General features: G+C 36.2%; 1 protein-coding gene across 4 annotated transcripts in view; it reads left to right on the top strand.

The window, feature by feature from the left end:
• The window catches only part of PTPRK (protein tyrosine phosphatase receptor type K), a 588,095-nt gene that overhangs the window by 311,257 nt on the left and 254,616 nt on the right, over nucleotides 1–22,222 (top strand). For all 4 annotated transcript variants that reach the window (XM_081250577.1, XM_081250575.1, XM_081250574.1 and 1 more), the window contains exon 6: nucleotides 15,958–16,132. In XM_081250577.1, the coding sequence (XP_081106703.1) occupies nucleotides 15,958–16,132 (175 nt within the window). The remainder of the gene's footprint in view (nucleotides 1–15,957; nucleotides 16,133–22,222) is intronic.

The following is a 22,222-nucleotide window of genomic DNA, read 5'->3' as shown; positions in this document are numbered from 1 at the left end:
AGTGAATCAGAAAGTGGCCAATGATTTAAAAAAATGATCCATCTTTTGCTGAAACTAGTAGAAACATAATAAAGGAAGAAGAATCTTGATTCCACAATGCATCTACAGGCCAACACACACAGATAGATGTCAAGTTATTTTTGCTTGGTGTAGAACAACTTCCTAAAGGTCAAGGGGCCCAGTTCTTAATTCTAACCTTAATTCTAACTCTTTAATTCTTATAACCCAGTTAATTATATTGGCTTAGAGAATTCATTGAACTTTTCCAGGCCATAGATTTTTTTATCTATAAAAGGAGGTGTGGGTAGAGACCAAAATCCCTTCCAGCTGTAAGATGCTAAACCAGGTCTCTACATTATTTTTGATGGTCTGAAACATGGCCTTGATCACCTTTTTTTGTTTCATGGAGGAATGTAAATTTTTTTTTTTTTTTGTGGTACGCGGGGCTCTCACTGTTGTGGTCTCTCCTGTTGCGGAGCACAGGCTCCAGACGCACAGGCTCAGCAGCCATGGCTCACGGGCCCAGCCACTCCGCGGCATGTGGGATCTTCCCGGACCGGGTCACGAACCCGTGTGCCCTGCATCGGCAGGCGGACTCTCAACCACTGTGCCACCAGGGAAGCCCCCTAAAACTTTTAAGTTATTAGTTTTGTGTGGGAAAAAAAAAATCGTTCCTTAAATTAAGTATCATTGTGAGAACAACTGCTTAAAATCTCTGCTGATTGCTGTGAACGAATGTACTCTGAAGTAACTCAGAATGAAAGGTCTTTGCATCCTATTACAAAAGTAATGCAATAATGGAGTAGCTGTTACACCTGCCATGGTCAGGTGTAATAAAATGGCCATCAACTTTTTATGTCCTCCAAATCATTTATATAATATAATAATATTGAGCTTCAATTGGTAAATGTTGTTTGAATATGGTGTAAAAGAGCAAAAACTAGGAAGCGTCCAATTTTCTATTTTAAATGAAAAATGATACACTACAACTGCCATGAATACCTGATAGTATATGACATTCAAAGTAATTTATGTATAGAAATACATTTAGAGAATAACTTCGCACTTGTTTATTGTCTTTAGCTTAAAATTGATATTTCAATCATTTTTATTGTTTAAAATGACACACAAATCAGGTAAATTAAAGAATGGAGCACAAAAAAGCAGATACTTAGTGAGTTACCTGAGATAATCTGGGATAGTCCATAAAACATATCATAGTGGGTCTGCTATATCTTTAAGGAGTGTTCTTTTTTTAAAAATATTTATTTATTTAAATTTATCTTTTTGGCCACGTCGGGTCTTAGTTGCCTCACACAGGCTTTTCTCTAGTTGTGGTGTGCAGGTATTCTCTCTCTAGTTGTGGCGTGCAGACTCCAGAGCACGTGGGCTCTGTAGTTTGCGGCGCATGAGCTCAGTATTTGTGGTGCGCGGGCTTAGTTGCCCTGCAGCATGTGGGATCTTAGTTCCCCAACCAGGGATGGAACCCTCGTCCCCTGCATTGGAAGGCAGACTCCTTACCACTGGACCACTAGGGAAGTCCCTTTACGGAGTTTTCTTTCCTGCAAGATTTCAGATTATAAAATGAGAGAGTCTTAAATAAGGTCATTCCCTCTAGACGTTTAGAAAACAATGACAAAATATATGGCCAAATTAACCTCCTTGCACACGCTGAGCAAACTACTGATGCATAAAACAATATGGATGAATGTTTTTAAAAGTCCATTGGTATAGCATTATCCATAATGGATATAGCACAACCAAAAGAAATACCTTCAATAAAATATATCATGCTCTTGTGTAAAAAAAAAAAAGTCCATTGGTGTCAGCAAGCTATAAATCTGGTGAAATCATGAGGTTTTGTGGAACATAGTTTAAAAAAGTATGTTATGCAGTTCATTCATATTGTGTAAGGGAGTTAGGATAAAGTCTTTAGTTGCTCCTAGAGAATTTCCAAATTTGTTTTCTTTCATAACGCTCAATGAAGTAGCTTGCATTCTAGATATGAACACAACTTTTTTTTTTAGCTTACAATTTGCAGTTTTCCCCACGTGAACAGATGTTTTATAATGCTTACAACAAGTTTTAAAACTATACCATTTTGTGTTCCTAAGGAACCCCCAATGGTAGAGAATTTGTGGATCATAACTTAAGGCTTATGATAAAACCCAGGTTATAGGAAATAAGATCATAAGTGAGATTTTAATGTATGGTTTAATGTTTAATGTTTTTCAGTGTTCGATTTATAGTGAAATAAAATAATAAAAATGTCTGTTTATATTCCTGAGAGGTACCAGATAATTTTCTCACAGGAAAGAAAAAAATAGGTTATATATGTTCATGGGTTAAAAATTTTAGTCATGTCCTTTTTATTTCAACACAATAATATGGATAGTAGATAAAGTGATTGCAGGGAAAAGTGAATATATAAGGGAACAATAACATATGACACAGAAGTTCCACTCCTAAGTAGTTACATAAGAGAAATAAAAGCATGTGTTCACAAAAAGACTTGTGGAAGAATGTTTATAACAGCTTTATTCATTACAACCAGTAATTGTAACGAACCCAAATGTCCGTTAACAGGAGAATGGATAAACAATTTGCGGTTCATTCACACTACTCAGCAATAAATTAGAAACCATGCACTACTGATACCAGGATTTATAAAGCTCAGCAATATTATGCTTTCTGAAAGAGAAGAGACACAAAAGAGTTCATGCCTTATGACTCTCTAGATGCTAATCTATGGTGATAGAAATCAGAACAGTATTTGACTGGGGTTGGGGGGTGATTAGGAACTGGAAGTGAGCAGGGAAACTTTTTGAGGTAAAGTAAATGTCGTATAGCTTTATTGGGGCTTTGGGTCTATGGGTGTATATACATTTGTCAGAAGTTAAGATTTATCCAATTTGCTGTATATAGTTTACCTTAATAAACCATGAATGAGGAGAAAGTGAGTATATGAAACATTTCCTCAAATAACCAAATCACTGGCAGTACTAATCATGCTGTAGATCAGCGGTCCCCAACCTTTTTGGCCCCAGGGACCGGTTTTGTGGAAGACAGTTTTTCCACGGATGTAGGGGGTGCGGTTTAGGTGGCAATGCGAGTGATGGGGAGCTGAGCCTTACCAGTCCGTGGCTCGGGGGTTGGGGACCCCTGCTGTAGATGGTGATAGCCTAGTACAAACATTACCTGCATTTTTGTCCATCTTGTCCATTTGAAGTCATTTGATTGGGTTCAAGGGTGATTTTTAATCATCAGTGTAAACTGAAATATAGAATAAAGCATGTTCTGAGTGTTCTATTATCAGAACATGTTATAACGTTCGAGGATGTGAAAGAGTTGAAACAGGAGTTGGACTGTAACTTACAAATTAGTATTCTTTCATGAAGGTCCAGTGTAAGTGGACACCTACATGACAAATCAAATAGAACCCATTGCTGGAACATCTGTCAGACCATATGCTTTGGCCTCAGGTTCAGTGTAGAAACTAAAATGCTAATGACTCCATCCATCATTACAGAGCTTGGTGGGCATGCATCATTGGGTTGGACAGAGAAATTCAACAGTGGAGTTACTGAAAGCAGGGAATTGTGTGGGGAGATTTGGTGGCCCCGTTCATTTTGGTGAATTGAAATGAGGCTGTTTAATGTGTGACTGGTAATTCTATGCAGATTGCGATCAAAGCTGTGGCAGTTGGGCCAGTCTTTCAGTAATCTCCCCAGGTGCTGACACGGTGCCTCCTGAGTAGGCCTGCCAAAACAGGAAAGTCAGCCATCACTTTGCCCTTGGTGCTAATGTAGTGTGATACAGCTAGTTTCTCAGCCAAAGGAAATGTCGTTCCTTCTGGAGCAATAGATAATTAAGCAATACATTGAGAGTAAAATTAGTACAATTAGGTGCAGATTGCTCTAAAAAACAACCAGAGAGAGGCTGACCTTTTGCAGTACCAACTGTTGCCAGCTGAGGGTCAATGAAAATGGTTGGTCTGAAACTTTTGGCCATAAAGTGTTTTATCTATCCAGGCAAATGTAATAGCCTTGTTCCTATACTACATGGGAACATCGTCATGTAGCATTGGAAATGAGAAGCATGATTTTTTTAAAAAATGAATAATTTGAAAGTACAAAAATTGTATCTGGTGAAATATGTCACTACAATGTTTCAAATGCCAACTAGTCATTGCTCACAAAGCTCTTTTTGATGCTGCCATGCTATAGTATTTTCCTGTGTCTATTTATACTGTCATATGAAGTGCCTGGAACCTTGTATCATGTTTAATTTCCACAAGATATTTTACTATCCCTGAAACTATTTCTTTTTGAGAAAAAAAAATCTGGTAATTTTCCATTTATTATAATGAAGGGAAAATGTTGGAGGAAATTAATCTATGCCTAGAAACATGCAGTTTACAGTGGGCAATTCATCGAGAACTAATTTGAGAGGACTATTTCAAAGCCAAACTGATTAAACATTTAATATATGATTAGCTCACATTGGATACCATGGGGGTGGGGAGAGAAAGGAATGAGATAATGTGAAATTGTCCTAATGTCTAGACTTGGTGAAAGTTCTGACATTTTAGAGATTGGCCCTAAGAGTGGCTGACACATATCTGAAATACTAGAATAACAAAAGGCAGCATATAATTACTAGGACATTTGGTAAAGTAGAAGAAATGATGTCAGAATGGCTAAAGGTACATCGTATAAATATATCTTGAGATTTGTGGGAGACTGGATAAGTTTCTTAAAATCTTAGAATATTGGGAATATACAGGAGGGATTTAGTTTTGTTTTTTTTTATAGATAGTAAAGTACAATAATAACTAGTGGTTTGAAGCTATTTGGTGACAGATATAAGCTGATTATGAGGAAGACCTCTGTAATTGTAGGGCGGTTGAAACCTAGAATGAGCTACTGTAGCAGGTAGTAAAATTAGGGGAAGTGTCCAAGCATAAACTGGTTAAGTACTTGCTAGAGATGTAGAGGACATTTAAGCATGAGGCTGAATGCTTTTTTAAGATCTTTTCAGCTCTGAGAGATGCTTGTATAACCGAATAAGAAAAGATCATATGGAATCTAAGCCCAGTGCTTTTTCAGAGTTGAGAGAGAGCATCACAGACTGGAGTGTTTGGTGAAATCATTAAGGAAGATTTGATTGAGTCTTTGAAGGACATATAGGACTTGGATAAGCAAGGATTAAGTGGGCATGGTTATCACTGCGGTTTAGTGTATGTGTGTGCTGGTGGGGTAGGAACATCAAGAGAAGAATCTTCTGGAAGTGTAAGGTTCACAGTGGGAAGTAGATGTAAATATAGTTTATGGCAGGGTTGGGACTAGGCCATGATGGAGACAAAAGCAAGAAAGAAGCTACTGCTGGCAGTATAGACATCAAGTAGTGAAGGCCTAGGATTGGACAATGCCGGTGGATTTGGGAAAAATGTGAGGAGGGGAGGAGAGGGACCAATGAAAGAAGACACAGAGTTTGGATCTGGTTGGTACCAGGTGAAAGAATTTGGAAGAGTGAAATAATAAAGATCGCTTTTTAAATTTCCTCAAACGTTTATTTTTTACAGCCAGTCTGTGAATTTGTTTTCTCATTTTCTTTCTGGGAACTAATTTACCTGCCCGACACATTTGTTTACTTTTTTCCCTTTCTGCCTTGACAATTGCATATGAGTTTTCCTAAATAGGAGTGAAAAATGAGGAGACATTCCCATTCCTTTTGACTCTTTAGCCTTAAAAAATTTTTACCAAGACAGTTTGAAGCTTGTGGCCAAAGTAAAAACCTCTGGGTGTTCCTGATTTCACTTAGGAGAATTCATCTCTGGGAAGGCTGTTGGTGCTTCCAGCCTTGCCTTCTGTATCTTGTGGCTCACAGAACAGGACCCATGTCAGAGAAGAGTATTAACCATGTCTGTTGTGCTTTCCTGACTCCTTGTAAACTGATAGATGAACACTAGCCTGCTACTTAATTCTAATTTTCTCTGTTTATCCTGTTTAAGCATTAGTGATTTTTTTTCTGTGTATATGCTGATTTACAATGAATTCTGCTCCACTTAAGAGACCATGTTCTATTTGGTAGCTAATGGCTATCACTCTTATCAGTCCTGCTTTTCCTGAGGACCTTGTTTTTTTTTCGAGTTCATGGCATTATATTCTTCCTTCATGGCTTCATGTAAAGAATTATAATCATTGGTCTTGAAGTAAAATCACTGACCAAGTATCATGGATTGCAATGTTTATATTTTACCCTTGGCATTTTGGGTGTGTATTTATGTAACAATGAGCATCAGAAAGTTTAATCACATTTAATTTTTAGAATTTCCAAATATTCCTGAGGTCATTTTGGTTGGCTTTGTGTGGCTTTCTACCATAAACAGTTCAGTGCCTTAAAGATACGATGCATTCTTTTCCTTCTTCAATAATTCATAAACTCTGAGTTTGTTGTCTACAGATTACATAACTGACTATAAATGAATGATGTGTGGAATAGTCTTTATCTTCTTTATGTATCCCTGGAACATGACTCTAAAGGCCTGGCAGTCATAGAAGCCCAAGGACTTCTTCTTATCAATATATATAAATAACAATTTACTGCTTTTTCTGTACAAGAATAATGCACTCTCCTACTGTTCTCAGAGCTGCCCTTTCAGTGTGTTTTTCAGGTCATGTCAAGCACTTTACAACTTTCCACTGAGCTCCTGTGATCAGTGTTACAACATGGGGCTCTGGCAGTGGGCTGGGTTTCTTCTTTATGAAAAGCAGTCTGATTTAAAGATAGTATATTTATAAAATTCTTTTATTTTAAAATAAAACATAGAGAAAACCTCACAAAAACGAAAAACTATGACTCAATGAATTTTTATGATACCCACCACACAGGTCAAGAAAGGCTTTGCCAGCCATCGTAGAGGCTCTTTCCAAGTGGTCCATCCCAGACACAAATGAGCCATCTCTCTAGAAAAAATAAGTTGTAGCCTACCCCTACAAATAATAATTATCATGACTTTCAGCCCTTGTATTTTTTTCCTGTTTTTTTTCCACTTACATATATTTAATCTCCTTAGATACTATAGATTAGTCTTGTCTATTTTAAAAAATATGTCTTTTAGAATCCCTTTAATCTGTGTGTTTGTCCTCTCTTGTGTTTGTCACAATTTATCTGTTGAGGATCCCAGGCCATTTGACTTGTAGTTTTCACACAGTCTGCATTTTACTGATTGCATACAAATGTCCTCTTCAGTTCAACATGTTCCTTTGAGTTTCCTGAAAATTGGCAGCCAGATCTAGAGTCAAGTTTGATCCTCTGGCAGTGCTAGAGGAGGTGCATGGTGTGATTACCAGAGGCACAAAATGTCTCCTATTTCTTTTTGTGATTCTGATACCAACTGATGCTTAATGCCTATATTCATTCCTGGTGGTTGTAAATTGTGATATTCTAATTCTATTATTTCTTTTGTATTTTGTTTAATTAATGAAGACACACTTATCATCATCTCCTATCTGGCTACCCAGTGACATAGTTCATTTTAGGAAAGGCGTGGTAACTTCTCAAATCTTTGCTTTAATTATTGGTTTTCAATATAATTAGTTGGTTCCTATCATCCTCCAAAGGTGACTGATTCTTTTTCCTCTTTTTTTTAATATCATGAACTTATGGATTTAGGCATATTTAATAGACTTCAATTCATTGCAATTAATACTATTTTTAAGACTCAAGTCATCCCAGGTTGGCTTCAGTGTCCATTTGATATAACTTCAGTAATCTTTGATAGCTTTCTTGTATTGCTATCTGATGTCAGTGTCATCTTGCACATTTTCTCTTTCAGACCTGGTGCCCTGTTTTACAGTTTTGAGAAATTATATTTCAGGACCATTATGTGAATGGCTGAGGGGTATTCATTGCTAGATCTTTTCAGTGAACAGAACTAAGAAAAATATACATATATATTTAAAGGTAAAATAACTGTTAGTTTATATTGTTATTTCAAATTCAAGCCTGAAGTTTTTCACTTAATGTTTTCTTTATTACAGTTTGTCAGTTACATCTTTTTTTCCACACTAATATTTTTGGTTCTCAATGACACAGAGAAAGAGACCATTAGAATATCCCATAATCACTCATTTTTAAATCTCATGTTATTTTGAATACTTGTACCCTATCTCCATTGTTAGCATAGAGCCATTGCACATTGTACTCTCTCCCATTTAGCCCTTATTTGGTGTTAGTTCTATGTGTAGCTATGTTTTTTTAATGTTCATCATCAGTATGTATGTCATGTTTTCTTAGTAATTTTGGTTGTTTGAAACTTATTTTCTGGGAGATTCCACAGGAATAAGCTCATGTAAATAATATTCCCTGAGTTCTTGGATGTTGATAATAGTTTAGATGTGCCCTTGGTTCTTAAGTCAATTTTGAAGGTTATAAAATCCTTCATTTGCATTTTCTTTCCTTGAGTAACTTAAATGTGTTACTTCATTTTCTTGTGGCATAAAGCCTTGCTGCCAAAGTCTGATAATAAATTTTCTTTTCCTTATAAGTCTCCTACTTGCTTTTCTAGATAGTCAAAGGATTTTTTTCTATTTCTTTAAAGATTTTAGTTTTGTAAGAATCTATATCAAGGTAGCAAATACATGGTTACCCAGAACTTAAACTTCTGTAGGTATTTGATCAAGAATATCTATCTAATGGTGATATTTTGCATATCTCTATTACTACATCATGCTATGGACTAGCATTATCTTCTTTACCAATGACACTGGAGTTATTTGTACCTTTAAATCTAATCAGATTAGAGAACCAGTTCCAGAAAACCCAGAACCAAACCAAATCAGAAAACTCATCCCTAAAATTCTTTTCCTCCAGAACCATTTCTGGTAACAAAATCATCTCTGTTAGTCAGGGTTCAAACATGAAAAGCAGATCGGAAGGAGAGATGATAGACAGATAGATAGATAGATAGATAGACAGATAGATTTTTTTTTTTCAAGAGATTTGTTGCAAGGAATTGGTTTATGTGATTGTGGAACCTGGCTGGGCAAGTCTGAAGTCTGTAGTCAAGCACTTTGAGAGGGCAGGCTGGAATATTCAGGCACAGGCTAAAGTTGCTCTTCACAGGTAGAATTTCTTCTGCTTCAGGGAAGCCTCCGATCCATTCTTAAGACTTTTCAACTGATTGAATCAAGTCCACCCAGATTATCTAGGCTATTCTCCCTTATTTAATGTCATTTGGGTATGGACTTTAATCCCATCTGCAAAATACCTTAGTAGAGACACCTAGGTTAGTGTTTTGATTGAATAACTGGGGACTGTAGCCTAGTCAAGTTGATACATTAAAAGACCATGACAGTTATCAAATTTATTATTCACTTAGATATTGTTTTGATTATTATCTTCATAATATTGCTATTATCAGGATTTGCAGTTAGAACTTTTGCACAATTGTCTCACCTAATATTCTCAGCATCTCTGTTGAATAAGCTGTTACAAATTGATATCCCCATTTTTAGATGAAAAGGCAGAGATTTGAGAAGTAATGAGAAACTGTGAAGCTAATAAATAGTCATTGCAGGACTAGAACGTAGGTATCATCTCCCATAGTTCGGTCTACTTACTCTGCCCTCTTTGTGTGGCTCCTCATATTGGTCACCTTGTCCTAATATTGCAAAGACACCTTCACTTCTTAGGTCAAAGTTCATTTTCTTGTTAATACCTGACAGTTTTTGTGAAACTTGGTTAATGATCCTGATTCTAGTAATTTGCTATCGCCAGCACATTTTTATCCTACTTTATATCAGAATTACAATATTTGCCTCCTCTTTCTTTTTCTGTGTCAAATATCATTTGCCTTGTTCAGTACTTTTATTGCTGTATAGTAAATATGTTGTGAACTTAGTATTGTAATTTTAGGGTAATTTCTCCTAGAGGAATGCTATTTTCTTATGGTTTAATCTATTGAAATCAGTATAATAATTTCTAACGGATATAAATGAGTGCTTTTCTCAAAATAGTAACAGTGTTTCTAATTTTAGAAATTTATAAATTTCTAAACCTTTAAGTTTGCCTGATCCTCTTTCATTTTTCTAAAATTCTTTGATTTAATTGTTCAATAATAATGATGATGATGATAGCTTTATCATACCTATGAGAAAGAAAAACATTTCATACGGTAGACAAGCCCCAGTAAGGAACCCTCGGGTCCTTGGAATTAATTTGGCTGGATTGTTGTATGAGTCACATCAACCTTACTTAATTATAGTGTGCAAATTTACAGACATTAGTTTTGGAAAAACAGCAAGTACAGACAAATTATATGCGGTCCTCTTAATATTATTCAATAGGAACTTAAATACCAAACATAGGAAAACAGTCTCTTTCCAGTTTCTCCAACTCTAAGAGGATGGAGGAGACATGTATCATTATGTGCCCAGGAAAGGCAGTGAAAAATAAATAAAGCAATAAATGTAATTTAATTTTTTCTTCAAGTCAATAGAGTGAAATAATCTCTGCAAGTGTTCTAAGTGCTGCATTATTGAATTTAAAATTAAATTGGATTAATTCTATTCCTCAAACTTTGAAAAGAGAAGCTGAAATAAACTGTTCCATATTTTAACCATACCCCATTAGCTTTTAGGATTTCAAGTTGAAAGTAAGTAATAGAAAACCAAACGTATTACATCACTTAACAGGAAGTCCAGAAATAAGGGGGCTCTAAGAGCTGTTGACACCATTTTATTTTATTTCAATTTTAAATTTTTCTCAAGAGAACAAAGTAAGGGTTTATTAGGCGGTAGTACACTCTCAGGGGGAGAGTGGGCAGACTCAGGTGAGTAGCTGCCGACACCATTTTAGAGACACGATCAAGAACCTGATCCTGTCTTTCTCCTCAATGTGCCATCCTCAGCATTTTAGTCATGACATTGAGAAAAAGAAAAGAGGACCCACTGTGTTTTCTCTAGAAGTGAGGAAACCTTTCTGGGAATGACTTGGCTTATTCCTATTATTTCTCATTGGCCAGAATCACACCCATTTTTAGACCTGTCACCTCTTCATGGGAACAGGACCTCCATCATGTTTTCAACCAGTGTCTCAAGCTGAAATATCTTGATGCATAACCAAGGGATCTTGTAAAAATGCAGATTTTGATTCAGTAGATCTAGAGTGATCTCTAGACTTTGCATTTGTAACAATCTGACAGGTGATCCTAATGGTACATTTGTAACAATCTGACAGGTGATACTAATGCTACAATTTATTATAGATATTGAGAATTAACCAATATTACCACTACACTACTTAATGCCAGGAACTGAATTTGTCACATAAATACTGCATGCACCCTGCATGATGAAGCTTACTTAGTTTACTAGAGGAGTCATAATAGTAATTCCAGTGACTTGCCTAGAGTTACTTGGTAAGTGACGAGTCTCATCAACCTGTACTGGAGACAGAATAAATAAGAAAGCATGACAAGGATCTGGGGAGGAGGGGAGAGGAATGAAAAAACAAAGTGCTAGGTTATAATCCTTGGATCATGTAATTTTATGGTTCATTTCTTAGTATTTCTCAGGGTTGGGGATTTTGAAATGGAGAATCACATAAAAGTCTCAGAGCAGGATAAAGAGCCCGGAACTGAAGAATATAAGGCAGAAAACTATGCAAACACTGCTGTGTAAGAGATAAATTTACCATTACTTCTTGTTTCCTTCTTCCATAGCCCTGCCTACTCTGCTAAATTGATAGCTTGTAGGCAGGCAAAGACCTATTATTTTGGATTATAAAAGAAAAAGTTATTATTTTTGACTTCTGAAATGTACATATCATGAATTGCTACTTTGAAATGTAATGCCTTACTGAAAGTAAATAAAGCAAATGAAGCAAATAAAGCAATGTCTAATATAGTAGATTACATTTTCTCATTGATACAATGCATTGATCAAGGCTCAACAACAAATAATCAACTCACTTGACAGTACCTATGATACAAATGAAACAAAAAGCAGCTTTGATTTATTTTAGAGGAAATACTACTGGATTTTGTGTCTTTAAACCTAGTTTTGAGTTTTAATCCTGCTACTAACAGGCTGTGTATCACATTTTTAATCTTTCTTAATTCTGATTTTATAATCTTTAAATGGAAATGACTATCACAGAAGGTTTGTAATAGAGAACAGTGACAGAACCAAAGTAATAGCTAATATAATATGAGGTACATGGAGATGCTTGTTAAATGATTTTTGAAGAAAAATCTGAATATTATGACTATAATTATTTTTATTGTTATTTTATTTGAAGAGATAAATAGCACCTAAGTGTACTATGCTCATTAATTATAGAGGCAATGTGTATCCTATATAAGCATATATAGTTATGTTAGTATAGTAATATACACAAATACAAACACAATGTAGTCAACTTTGTGATCTCCTGATGGTCCTCAACATCTCTGAGTTCAGAAAGAGCTTGGCACAAATGATCTCTAGATGTCCTTGAGGTTCTGTATTTCTGTAGCTTCCTTTTATTAATTTTAATTAATGATTTTTATATATTTTGTTATAAAAATTTATGAAAAACTAAGGAAGTTTTACATGACTTTTGTCTCTAAAAATATCAGCGAATTTAGTCCATTTTAACAAAGAACTTGAGTACCCACTAAATAATGATAACATACTACATATATGATGCTGTGGAAGAAAACACAAAATTTGAAGCCCTACCTTCAGGATGATTTCAGTACACAAAAAGGTAAAAGGACATATATAGAATATATTGTAGAAGAGATTCAAGATAGAAACGCTGGTGATTACATTTTTATGATGATCCTTGAGTTTTTGAGACACTATTCCTAGTAATTTCAGTGGGAATGGAAAATGAAGAGTATGTATAAGTTGATGAAATGTGAAGTTGAGGCAGAGAGGACGTTGTTAGATTTCATAGCTTGTGGCACTGTGGGCATCAACTAGGAATATCTAAGAGCTGTTGGTCTCCCTTGTTGGGTAATTCAGATTTTTCATGAGAGTAAATGACTGATTGCAGCAAAAGTCAGTAGTGGTCTTGTAATTGTTGCAAAGAAATAGTGTATATCCTGTATTGGCAGTGTATAACAATGGAAAGTTTTTAAAAATCCAGAATTCTTTCAGGCTAGTGAAAATCTCTGAAATGGCTGCTTATAAAAGTAGAGGGTCAGAAAGTAAGGTCTCACTGACAATGCGGAAGATTGAAAGAATAGGAGACAATGTCACGGGCAATTGTGATTCAGACTGAGAAAACTATCTTAGCATAGGGACAAGGTAGTAACGAAGGCTGTTGGGCATCACTGAGGCCAGAGTGAGTTTTGGGATCACTGAGAATATTCACAGAACTGTGGTGGAGAGGATAACCTGACCTGATAGATAACTGACTGGAAGGCTATTTGGGCAAGCTGGGAACTCTGGAAGTTGAGATGCTGTTGAGTGGGATAGTGAAAGAGTGGCCTGCAAGTGAGGAACCAGGATAAAGGGTAAGAAAGTAGAAGAAAATGTTCCCTCCTTTGAGAAAAGTTTGGAGGAAAGTGTTATTGTGAGATGAATGTCAATTAAGATGGAAAGATGAAATAATAATTATTCAGAGGGAAACATTAAGAGTACTTAGCAACTCTTCACAAGAGAAGATGGATTTTTGAAAAAGACATGGTGTTAAAAGACGTGAGTGTTGTGTGTGCACAAGCAAGATGATTTAGAAGGCAAGGTGTTGGCTGGTCTTGCCAAAGGAAGAACTGAGAAAGGTGATGGAAGATGGAGAGCACCACTGGAGGGGTAAATTAGGGGAGGATGAGGTGAGGGCATGTACCTGTCTAAACAGTGCTGAGTCATGGTCTGCCTTCCAGTTAGAAAGATGGTATCAAATGATACAATAATTGAAAAAAATGCTGTTTGAGATTCTCACGTGTAAATTTTTTGTTTGTTTGTTCATGTGGTTTATAGGGACAGAGAATTTAGGCTAGATTTTATGGATTTATATTTTAGGGCTTTTGAATATAAGCTGCTTTTTCTCTTTATTATTATCAGGTGAATGAGCAGGGGATCTTGGTGCAAAAATCATGGAGTATGTGGGTCAGGAAAGAAGAGTCAACAAAACAGTGAATGAGTGAAAAATTTTGACTTTAGTCAAAATTGGGACTTTTTTATCCTTTGGCATATATGCATATACAGACACATACACATATGTATAACATGATTTGCACATATATATCATTTCAGATATGGAGAAGGGTGTTAAAAGTACAGTGGATTTTAGGATTTTAAAAATTATTAAAGTAATAGGGTGATTCCTTTATTTATCTGTTTAAAAAATGCGAAGTGTTTCAAACATAAAAAAACAATTATAAAAAAAGATAAATTGACCACTAACATACCCACCACTCTAATTTAATAGAAGTTGACATTTTTCATTTTTGTCTCTTAATTTTTGTTAAGAATTTTTTTTTTTTTAAGATTTAAACATAGATTTCAGTGGAATGCAGGAGATGTTCAACTTTTTTATTTTTACCAGGACCCTACTGGTTTTAGTTTGCTTAGTTTAACTGCCACATTGAATTTTACTGAATGGATAAATCTCAGTTTATTTATCCACCACTCAGGAATATGTGGATCTTTCCCATACTTAACTATTACAAACGATTCTGAGTTCAACATTCTTGTACATATCTGTGTGATCACACATAGAAGAGTGATCCAAACATAGAAATGTAGAAGTGGAACTGTTGGGTCCTAAGTTTTATGCATCTTCAACTTTACTAGATAGTAACAAATTATTTTCTAAAATGACTGTAACCATTTACACTTCTAGTAATTTTACAGTTCTGTTTTCCATATCTAGTGATGAAATGATATTTCAAGTAGTGTGAAAGGGTACCAGGAATACTTAGCATTTTACCAACAAGAAGTTAGGATGAGGATCATGACCAATTCTCTCTCATGGTTGTAGCTTTTCTTTGCCGTTTGTGCTATCTTTGACATAAAGAATTTTAAAATTTAGGTTGAGGATCTCTTTTCATGGTTATTAGACATACACATTTTCTCTTTTTATAGCCTGTCCATTTTTTGATAGGGTGGTTTGTCATTTTTCTTGTTGAACTGTAGATGAATTTTACATAACCTGGCTATTTATCTTTTGATGATTATTTTCATGACAAATATCTTATTACAGTTTGTGGCTTGCTTTTTTCACTTTATTTATGATGTCTTTCAATATATAGAAGTTAGAAATTTTATTATAGTTGAAAATTTCAACCATTTCCTTTATGGTCTTGTGTGAGGCACCCTGATACTGTAAATATGTTTCTCCAATAGTTTATTTTAAAAGTTGACAGACATGCTTTTAACTTTTAGGTTCCTTTGATTATTTCTTTTAAATGGTATAAATCGGCTGTCATTAATGCCAAAGAGATAAAAGTTTGCAAAGAGCACAGGTTTTGGTTTGACTCTAAATTATTCATTAGTATTTTATAGTCACGATCGCATGCTACACATTTAGAATAGATGCATTGGGCATGGTCTCAGTCTCCTGAAGGAGACAAACCTATTAAGCACATGCAGTATAGTATAAGGGCGAAAAGAAGACTTTATATATAGAGAGTCTGGCAGAAGGGAGGGGGCAGTGGATCATTTGCCAAAGAGCCATTAACTGTCCTGCTAATTCATATACTCTGGGCCAATAACAATTTTATGGAAAACTGAGATTACTATTATATAGTTTCAGCACTTCACCCCTTAAAGGATAGCGGTGTTTACTTACATACTTTTCCTGATTGAAAGACAATGGTAAAAAATTTGTGGGGCTACACAGATAATTTCCGCCTAATTTTAACAAACAAGAATAACTTATCACAGATGTTCATTGCCAAGATGCTTTAGATTTCTGGAAATGTTAAGAACCTGTTTTTTAAAGATTGGTTTCTGTTTACAGAGGCGAAATGGAGAAGATATACCAGTAGCCCAGACTAAGAACATCAATCACAGAAGATTTGCTGCTTCCTTTAGATTGCAAGAAGTGACAAAAACCGACCAGGATTTGTATCGCTGTGTAACTCAGTCAGAACGAGGTTCTGGTGTGTCCAATTTTGCTCAACTTATTGTAAGAGGTAAAGTAAAATTGCTTTCACTTCATGAAATGACATCACTTCATTAGAACAAATGCAACTTTTGTAGATATTTGGATCGATTTTTAAATCAAGTACTCTTCATCTCAAGTCACTATAAAACCATATCATTATAAAAGTTCTGAAAATGTCTTAAGGTCAAATTAAGACTGTAGTTGTATAGTTTGTCAGGCAAGTTTTCAACAAATGATTTCTATCGAAGGGAATCTATTTTTAAAAGCTCTAATAGGGCTAAACATATAAAATACTTTATTCCATATTGCCATCATCTAGTTTGAATTTTAACTTTAGATTGATTTTTCCTGTTTACAATAGTTCTCTAGGTACTTTAGTTTTTCAAAGCATTGTGGCAATTATGTCAAGGTCAAAGTTTCTATCCCTGTGTATACCTGTAAATTTTATCAGTATCAAAACCCAGTTGTGGATGTTCACTAATTCTAGCCCCCTATAGAATCTTAGAAAATTACACTTTCTAAGAGGTCCTCAGTATTCTGGGATACTAAGGCTACCAGAAGAATTGTGAGGGATTATGACATATCAGTACATATCTTTAGTGAATACTGGAAAAACAAGTACAAGTGCTCAATGTATATTACATTCATTGAAAATTGACTGAGTCCCTATATATTCCACTGTTCTAGATTGTGGAGATACAGTGGTTAGTAAAATACAAAGGCTCTGCTCATATATAGCTTAACACTGAGGTATATTAGGCACATCATATAGGAAGATGTTGAAAATGTAGTATCAAGTCATGGTATGTGTTATGAATAAAAATAAATACACAAAATGAGAGGGATTGATATTGTAGTTAAGATTATCTGGAAGGCCTCTTTGAGAACGTGACAACTGAGTTGAAACCTTAAAAAAATGACGATGTCAGCCATGTGAAAATTTAGAGGAAAAACAGCTTTGTTGAATAGGCTATCATGCATCAATCGATTATGATACAAATGAAAATAATAAGTCTCTTCAAGAAGAAGTTTGGCAGATTTTAACAAAAACATCTAAAGTGGACTGAGATTTGTCAGAGACATCAGGGAAGGCCTTTGTCAATGACTTTGTTTGAGATAGAATCTGAAAGTTGAGAAAAAGTTGCCCAGATGAGGGTTGTGGATGTGAGGGCAGGGGTAAGAAACAGAAGGACCAGAAAGCAGAGAGCAAGGCATGTGTCAATGCTTAGAGTCTGGAAGGAGAAAATGAGGTACATCCATATTCAAGTTAATATATTTTATAATGCTTGATATCAAATGTATTTTGATGTCATGTATTATTTCATTTTAAGATTTACTTGATTTTAATACTTTAACCTTTAATACTTTTAGAAGAAAATTGAAATTCAGACTATTTGATAATTGCCCAGAGCCACAAAGATCTAATAACTGGCTGAGCCAGCATTTAATTCCATGTTTCTTAACTCCTGGTGCCAGGCTCATTCCTTTCCACCACAGCTTTATCTCGCATTAACATTATTAAATAAGGCTATTAGCCACTTGTAATGCTTTTGTCACAAGAGATTCTGTAGCTCATCAAAAAAAAAAAAAAAGTTTGGGCTTCCCTGGTGGTGCAGTGGTTGAGAGTCCGCCTGCCGATGCAGAGGACACGCGTTTGTGCCCCGGTCCGGGAATATCCCACATGCCACGGAGCGGCTGGGCCTGTGAGCCATGGCCGCTGAGCCTGTGCGTCCGGAGCCTGTGCTCCACAACGGGAGAGGCCACAACAGTGAGAGGCCCGCGTACCGCAAAAAAAAAAAAAAAAAGTTTATCTTTGTAAATTGGATAGGACTCTATTATAAATAGAACTTCTCTCATGGCTCCTGAGTTAGCTTATATCACCTGCTTAAGTTCATGAACTCATAGCCCCAATTCATTGACAAATAAGAAAATATGATAATATTTAACTCTAGTGTTTAGATAGAGAGGCAGTTTAACTTATGTTCATATATGTTTGTATATTCATCTTTGGTGAGCCCTGTTGCTGCATCTTTCTCACCTGAGCCTGAAGGTACTTTTGAAAAGCCTGAAAGTGTCCTTGGGTAATCTTCAGAGTGATTAAGATGCTATGGATACAGGAAGGTGGGTGTATTCTTGAGTCATCATGCTCACTGTATCTTCACGGTACTTGTATGTGCATGCATGATGTGCAGCCCCTGAAGGAGATGGTGGCTTTTAATAGTGAAGCTAGAGTGCTTTTGAATAACTTACAGTTATATACTTATATCAATATAGATATAGGTACATAGATACAAAAATTTTTGAGGGAGTGGCCCCCGATGTATTCAACAATTCATAGAAGGCAGAGTTGAAGCTTTTATCTTGGTGTTCTCTTTAAAGATAAATTTCCTTCTTTCAGATAGCCATTTAATGCCAGTTTATTTATTTTTATTTTTTTATTAATATTATTTTTTGCAGTACGCGGACCCTCACTCTTGTGGCCTCTCCCGTTGCGGAGCACAGGCTCCGGACACGCAGGCTCAGCGGCCATGGCTCACGGGCCTAGCCGCTCCACGGCATGTGGGATCTTCCCAGACCGGGGCACGAACCCGTGTCCCCTGCATTGGCAGGCGGACTCTCAACCACTGCGCCACCAGGGAAGCCCAATGCCTGTTTATTTTAAAAGAGATTGATTTTGGATTACTAGATTTCTCTTGTTTACCTGATCTGAAAAGTAGATTTTATCAAAGCTTGGTGTTCTTTACTTGGAGAAACTCCATTATGGCTATTCTAGGAGTGTCGCTTGTGGAGTGAATAATTATTTCAGTAAGATTTATAAAAGGACACTCCTTGAGTTTCATAGAAAGTTCTGGCTGTTTTTCTTTCCCTTTTTAAACTTTTTTTTTTATTTTTTAAGAAAGTCCTGGCATTTAAACTATATTTTGTTTTATTTTATTTATTTATTTTATTTATTTATTTTTTGTGGTACGTGGGCCTCTCACTGTTGTGGCCTCTCCCATTGCGGAGCACAGGCTCCGGACACGCAGGCTCAGCGGCCATGGCTCACTGGCCCAGCCGCTCCGCAGCATGTGGCATCTTCCCGGACCGGAGCATGAACCTGTGTCCCCTGCATCGGCAGGCGGACTCTCAACCACTGCGCCACCAGGGAAGCCCTTAAACTATATTTTGTTTTAAATTTTATATTGTACCTGTTGGTTTAAGATATGATGGCACTTTAAATGTACTGTCCAGAGTGTGTTAACATTTTAGAAATGTATTTTGATGGTTTTGGCAGTTTTCTTTTTCTTTTCAACATATTTTAGTTTGTTATGTATCTAATACTTACAGGTGATACTCTGCTTGGTGTTTTATTTGAAAACTAATATAAAGCAATACATTTTCTTGTTTGTCCAGATAACTACCGAATAAATATTGCTAACCACAAAACACACCCTTCAGGGTCAGCTCTCCTGGTGTTGAAATAGTGCTGAGAATTAACTATGGTGACAGGTCTTGTCTCTCATTGGCACTTTCAAAGCTGACATCCTGTTACATGCATACAAAAGATGGTAATTTTAAAGGAAATTTTTGGGGCAGTGATATGAATAGTCCTTAATAAGATCTGGCATAGTATTGCCTGTTGTCAAAGATGACCCAAGGGTAAGAGTTTATTAGTGCATTTTCTCCTAAACTGAAAGTGACAGGGCATGCTTAAGGCTTTTTGGTTGCTGTTTGTTACAAATGAAAATTTCACTGCAAAATTCTCATGTTGAAGAGTATTGATCCCTGTTCTCCCACAGCCAGAGGAAGAAAAAATAAAGTATGCTTAAACAGAATGTACTTTATCACGACTTTAGGTTTGCTTCCAGATCGTTTTGAGTAATGATAACGTTTTGTTTGTGAAAGCCAATCTTTATTGACAAAGAAGTTTTTACAGAGATGAGATGAAGAGCAGATGTTTTACTCCATGTTTCTACAAAATGGAAGTGTAAAAAATGTGAAATAGTTGAAATGATGTATACAAGCTTCAGACTAAAAGCACCACCTTTGTAGTCTAAGTTATGTTATAGATTCACAATCTTGATCTCATTTGCAGCCTTCTCCTTTCTTTTCTACCTGGCTGAATCAAAGACCCAACTAAATTTCTAGCCAACTGACCCACAATGAACTATAAAATTCTGATAACTGACACTCAATTTCCATTCCCATTTGTTAGCTGTGCTTTTTTTTTATTATTTTTATCTGTGAAAATCCAATTACATTTTTGAGGTTCTTTAATGTGAAAAGCATAGCATTTTGTTTGTCTTTGTTGTTGGTTGGACTTTAAAATTTTAGTGGCAACTATTAGCCATTATCAAAATTCTCTAGACATACATATTCTGTTAATATTTTTATCTATTCCTAATGAATACCACTGACCTCTAGCTGTAAAGTGAGGTGAATGTCAACACATGTACCAGTGTAGGTGGCCTGTAAAACAAATTTTGGTGTTTAAAATCATGAGGACTTTGGATTCTTGTTGGTACTTCCCTTTGTAAGACAATACAAATTAATGTAAAAAATAAAAATGTATTTGCTGACTTTTATAACTAGAAGGTGCAGAGATAGGCTTTAGGGTTGGTTCATTTAGTCAGCACATACTGGATCCAGGTTCTTTCCGGTTCTTCACTCTGCAGTTCATAGTTTTGGTTTTTATCCTAAGCCAGTGTCTCTTCATGGTCATAGGATAGCCATATGGCTACATACTTCTTTGGTCTCATCCACTTGGGGATAGAGAGGTTACGACCTCTCACAGGTATCAAAAATTGCATGGATGCATATAGAGAGACAACTGGAATGGCCAGTAGAGAACTTCTGTAAGTGGGACTACAGAGCATAACAATGCTATTCAAAGGCAGTCATTAATTCTATTCAGGTAAAATAGGAATTGAGGAAATTTTTCAAAAGAAGGTACAACTTTACCTTGAAGGACATGCAGAGTTCGGAACTTGGTAATGTGGGAGAAGGGTGTAGTTTATGTTCCATTAGAGTATGTCTAGTTCATCTTTGCTTGCTAGAGCACCTAGCACATTTTTTTACACAAAGACGATAAATAAAATGTAGTTGAAGTCAGAGCGTGGGGCTGACCCAAAAAGATACAGGGAATGGGGCTTCCCTGGTGGCGCAGTGGTTGAGAGTTCACCTGCCGATGCAGGGGACATGGGTTCGTGCCCCAGTCCGGGAAGATCCCACATGCCCCGGGGCGGCTGGGCCCGTGAGCCATGGCCGCTGAGCCTGCGCGTCCGGAGCCTGTGTTCCGCAGCGGGAGAGGCCACAGCAGTGAGAGGCCCGCGTACCGCAAAAAAAAAAAAAAAAGATACATGGAATGGATGATGAACCGCATTCCCCCCTTACCTACAGATGGAGGGAAGATTGCTGGCATACAGGAAAAGATGATGGCAGTTGTTTTTTGTAGGGTCTGAACCTGTCGCTTTCCTTCTCATATGAACTAGGGAGGGTGACTTTTTGTTTAGCATGAATTTTCTTCTCACTTGAAAAACAACCTTGATTTAACTAATATGTTGTATTCTATTTTTTTGTGTGTATATCAGTTAAAAATCAGATCTGACTGTCTCATTTTAGTATTTTTATATTAGAAGCAAGGACATCTGGGAAGTGGAAAACATGACATATTAATACTTCTGTTAGTTGGTGGTGAAAAGCCATGGAATTTCTAGCTTGAGTCCTTCAGCATTCTGCTTAATACCACACACTATTGATTTTTAACTAGTTTTCATAGCACAGCTGCCAGACTCTTGAATTCATATAAAGGTCCTTTTTCTTAATGGTCACTTGAAGACCCCTTTTCTTTGCTTCCATTGTGAAAACTAGTCAACTTGACAGGAAATTTAGAGTTACCTTGGAGAATTCAATTTAAACATTTATGTTTTACAAAATCTGAACTATAATAAAAGTCTAAGAATGCATGGATAAACCACATACAAATTTCCCCCAACTGCCCCTACGTGGCTAGGAAAGCACCTGCAGTCAGTCAGGGGATACCAAATGTTTCAAATATGAAGGAGATCCCAAATGTTGCATATCTAAAAATGTTACATTGCTACCCTTGAGTATGATAAAAGGAACATTTGGAGTCTCC

This window comes from Mesoplodon bidens, assembly GCF_964165515.1.
Source record: "Mesoplodon bidens genome assembly, chromosome: 12".
NCBI classification, from domain to species: Eukaryota; Metazoa; Chordata; class Mammalia; order Artiodactyla; family Ziphiidae; genus Mesoplodon; species Mesoplodon bidens.
The sequence above is the reverse complement of the archived record's forward strand: the minus strand, read 5'-3'. Positions and strand labels throughout refer to the sequence as shown.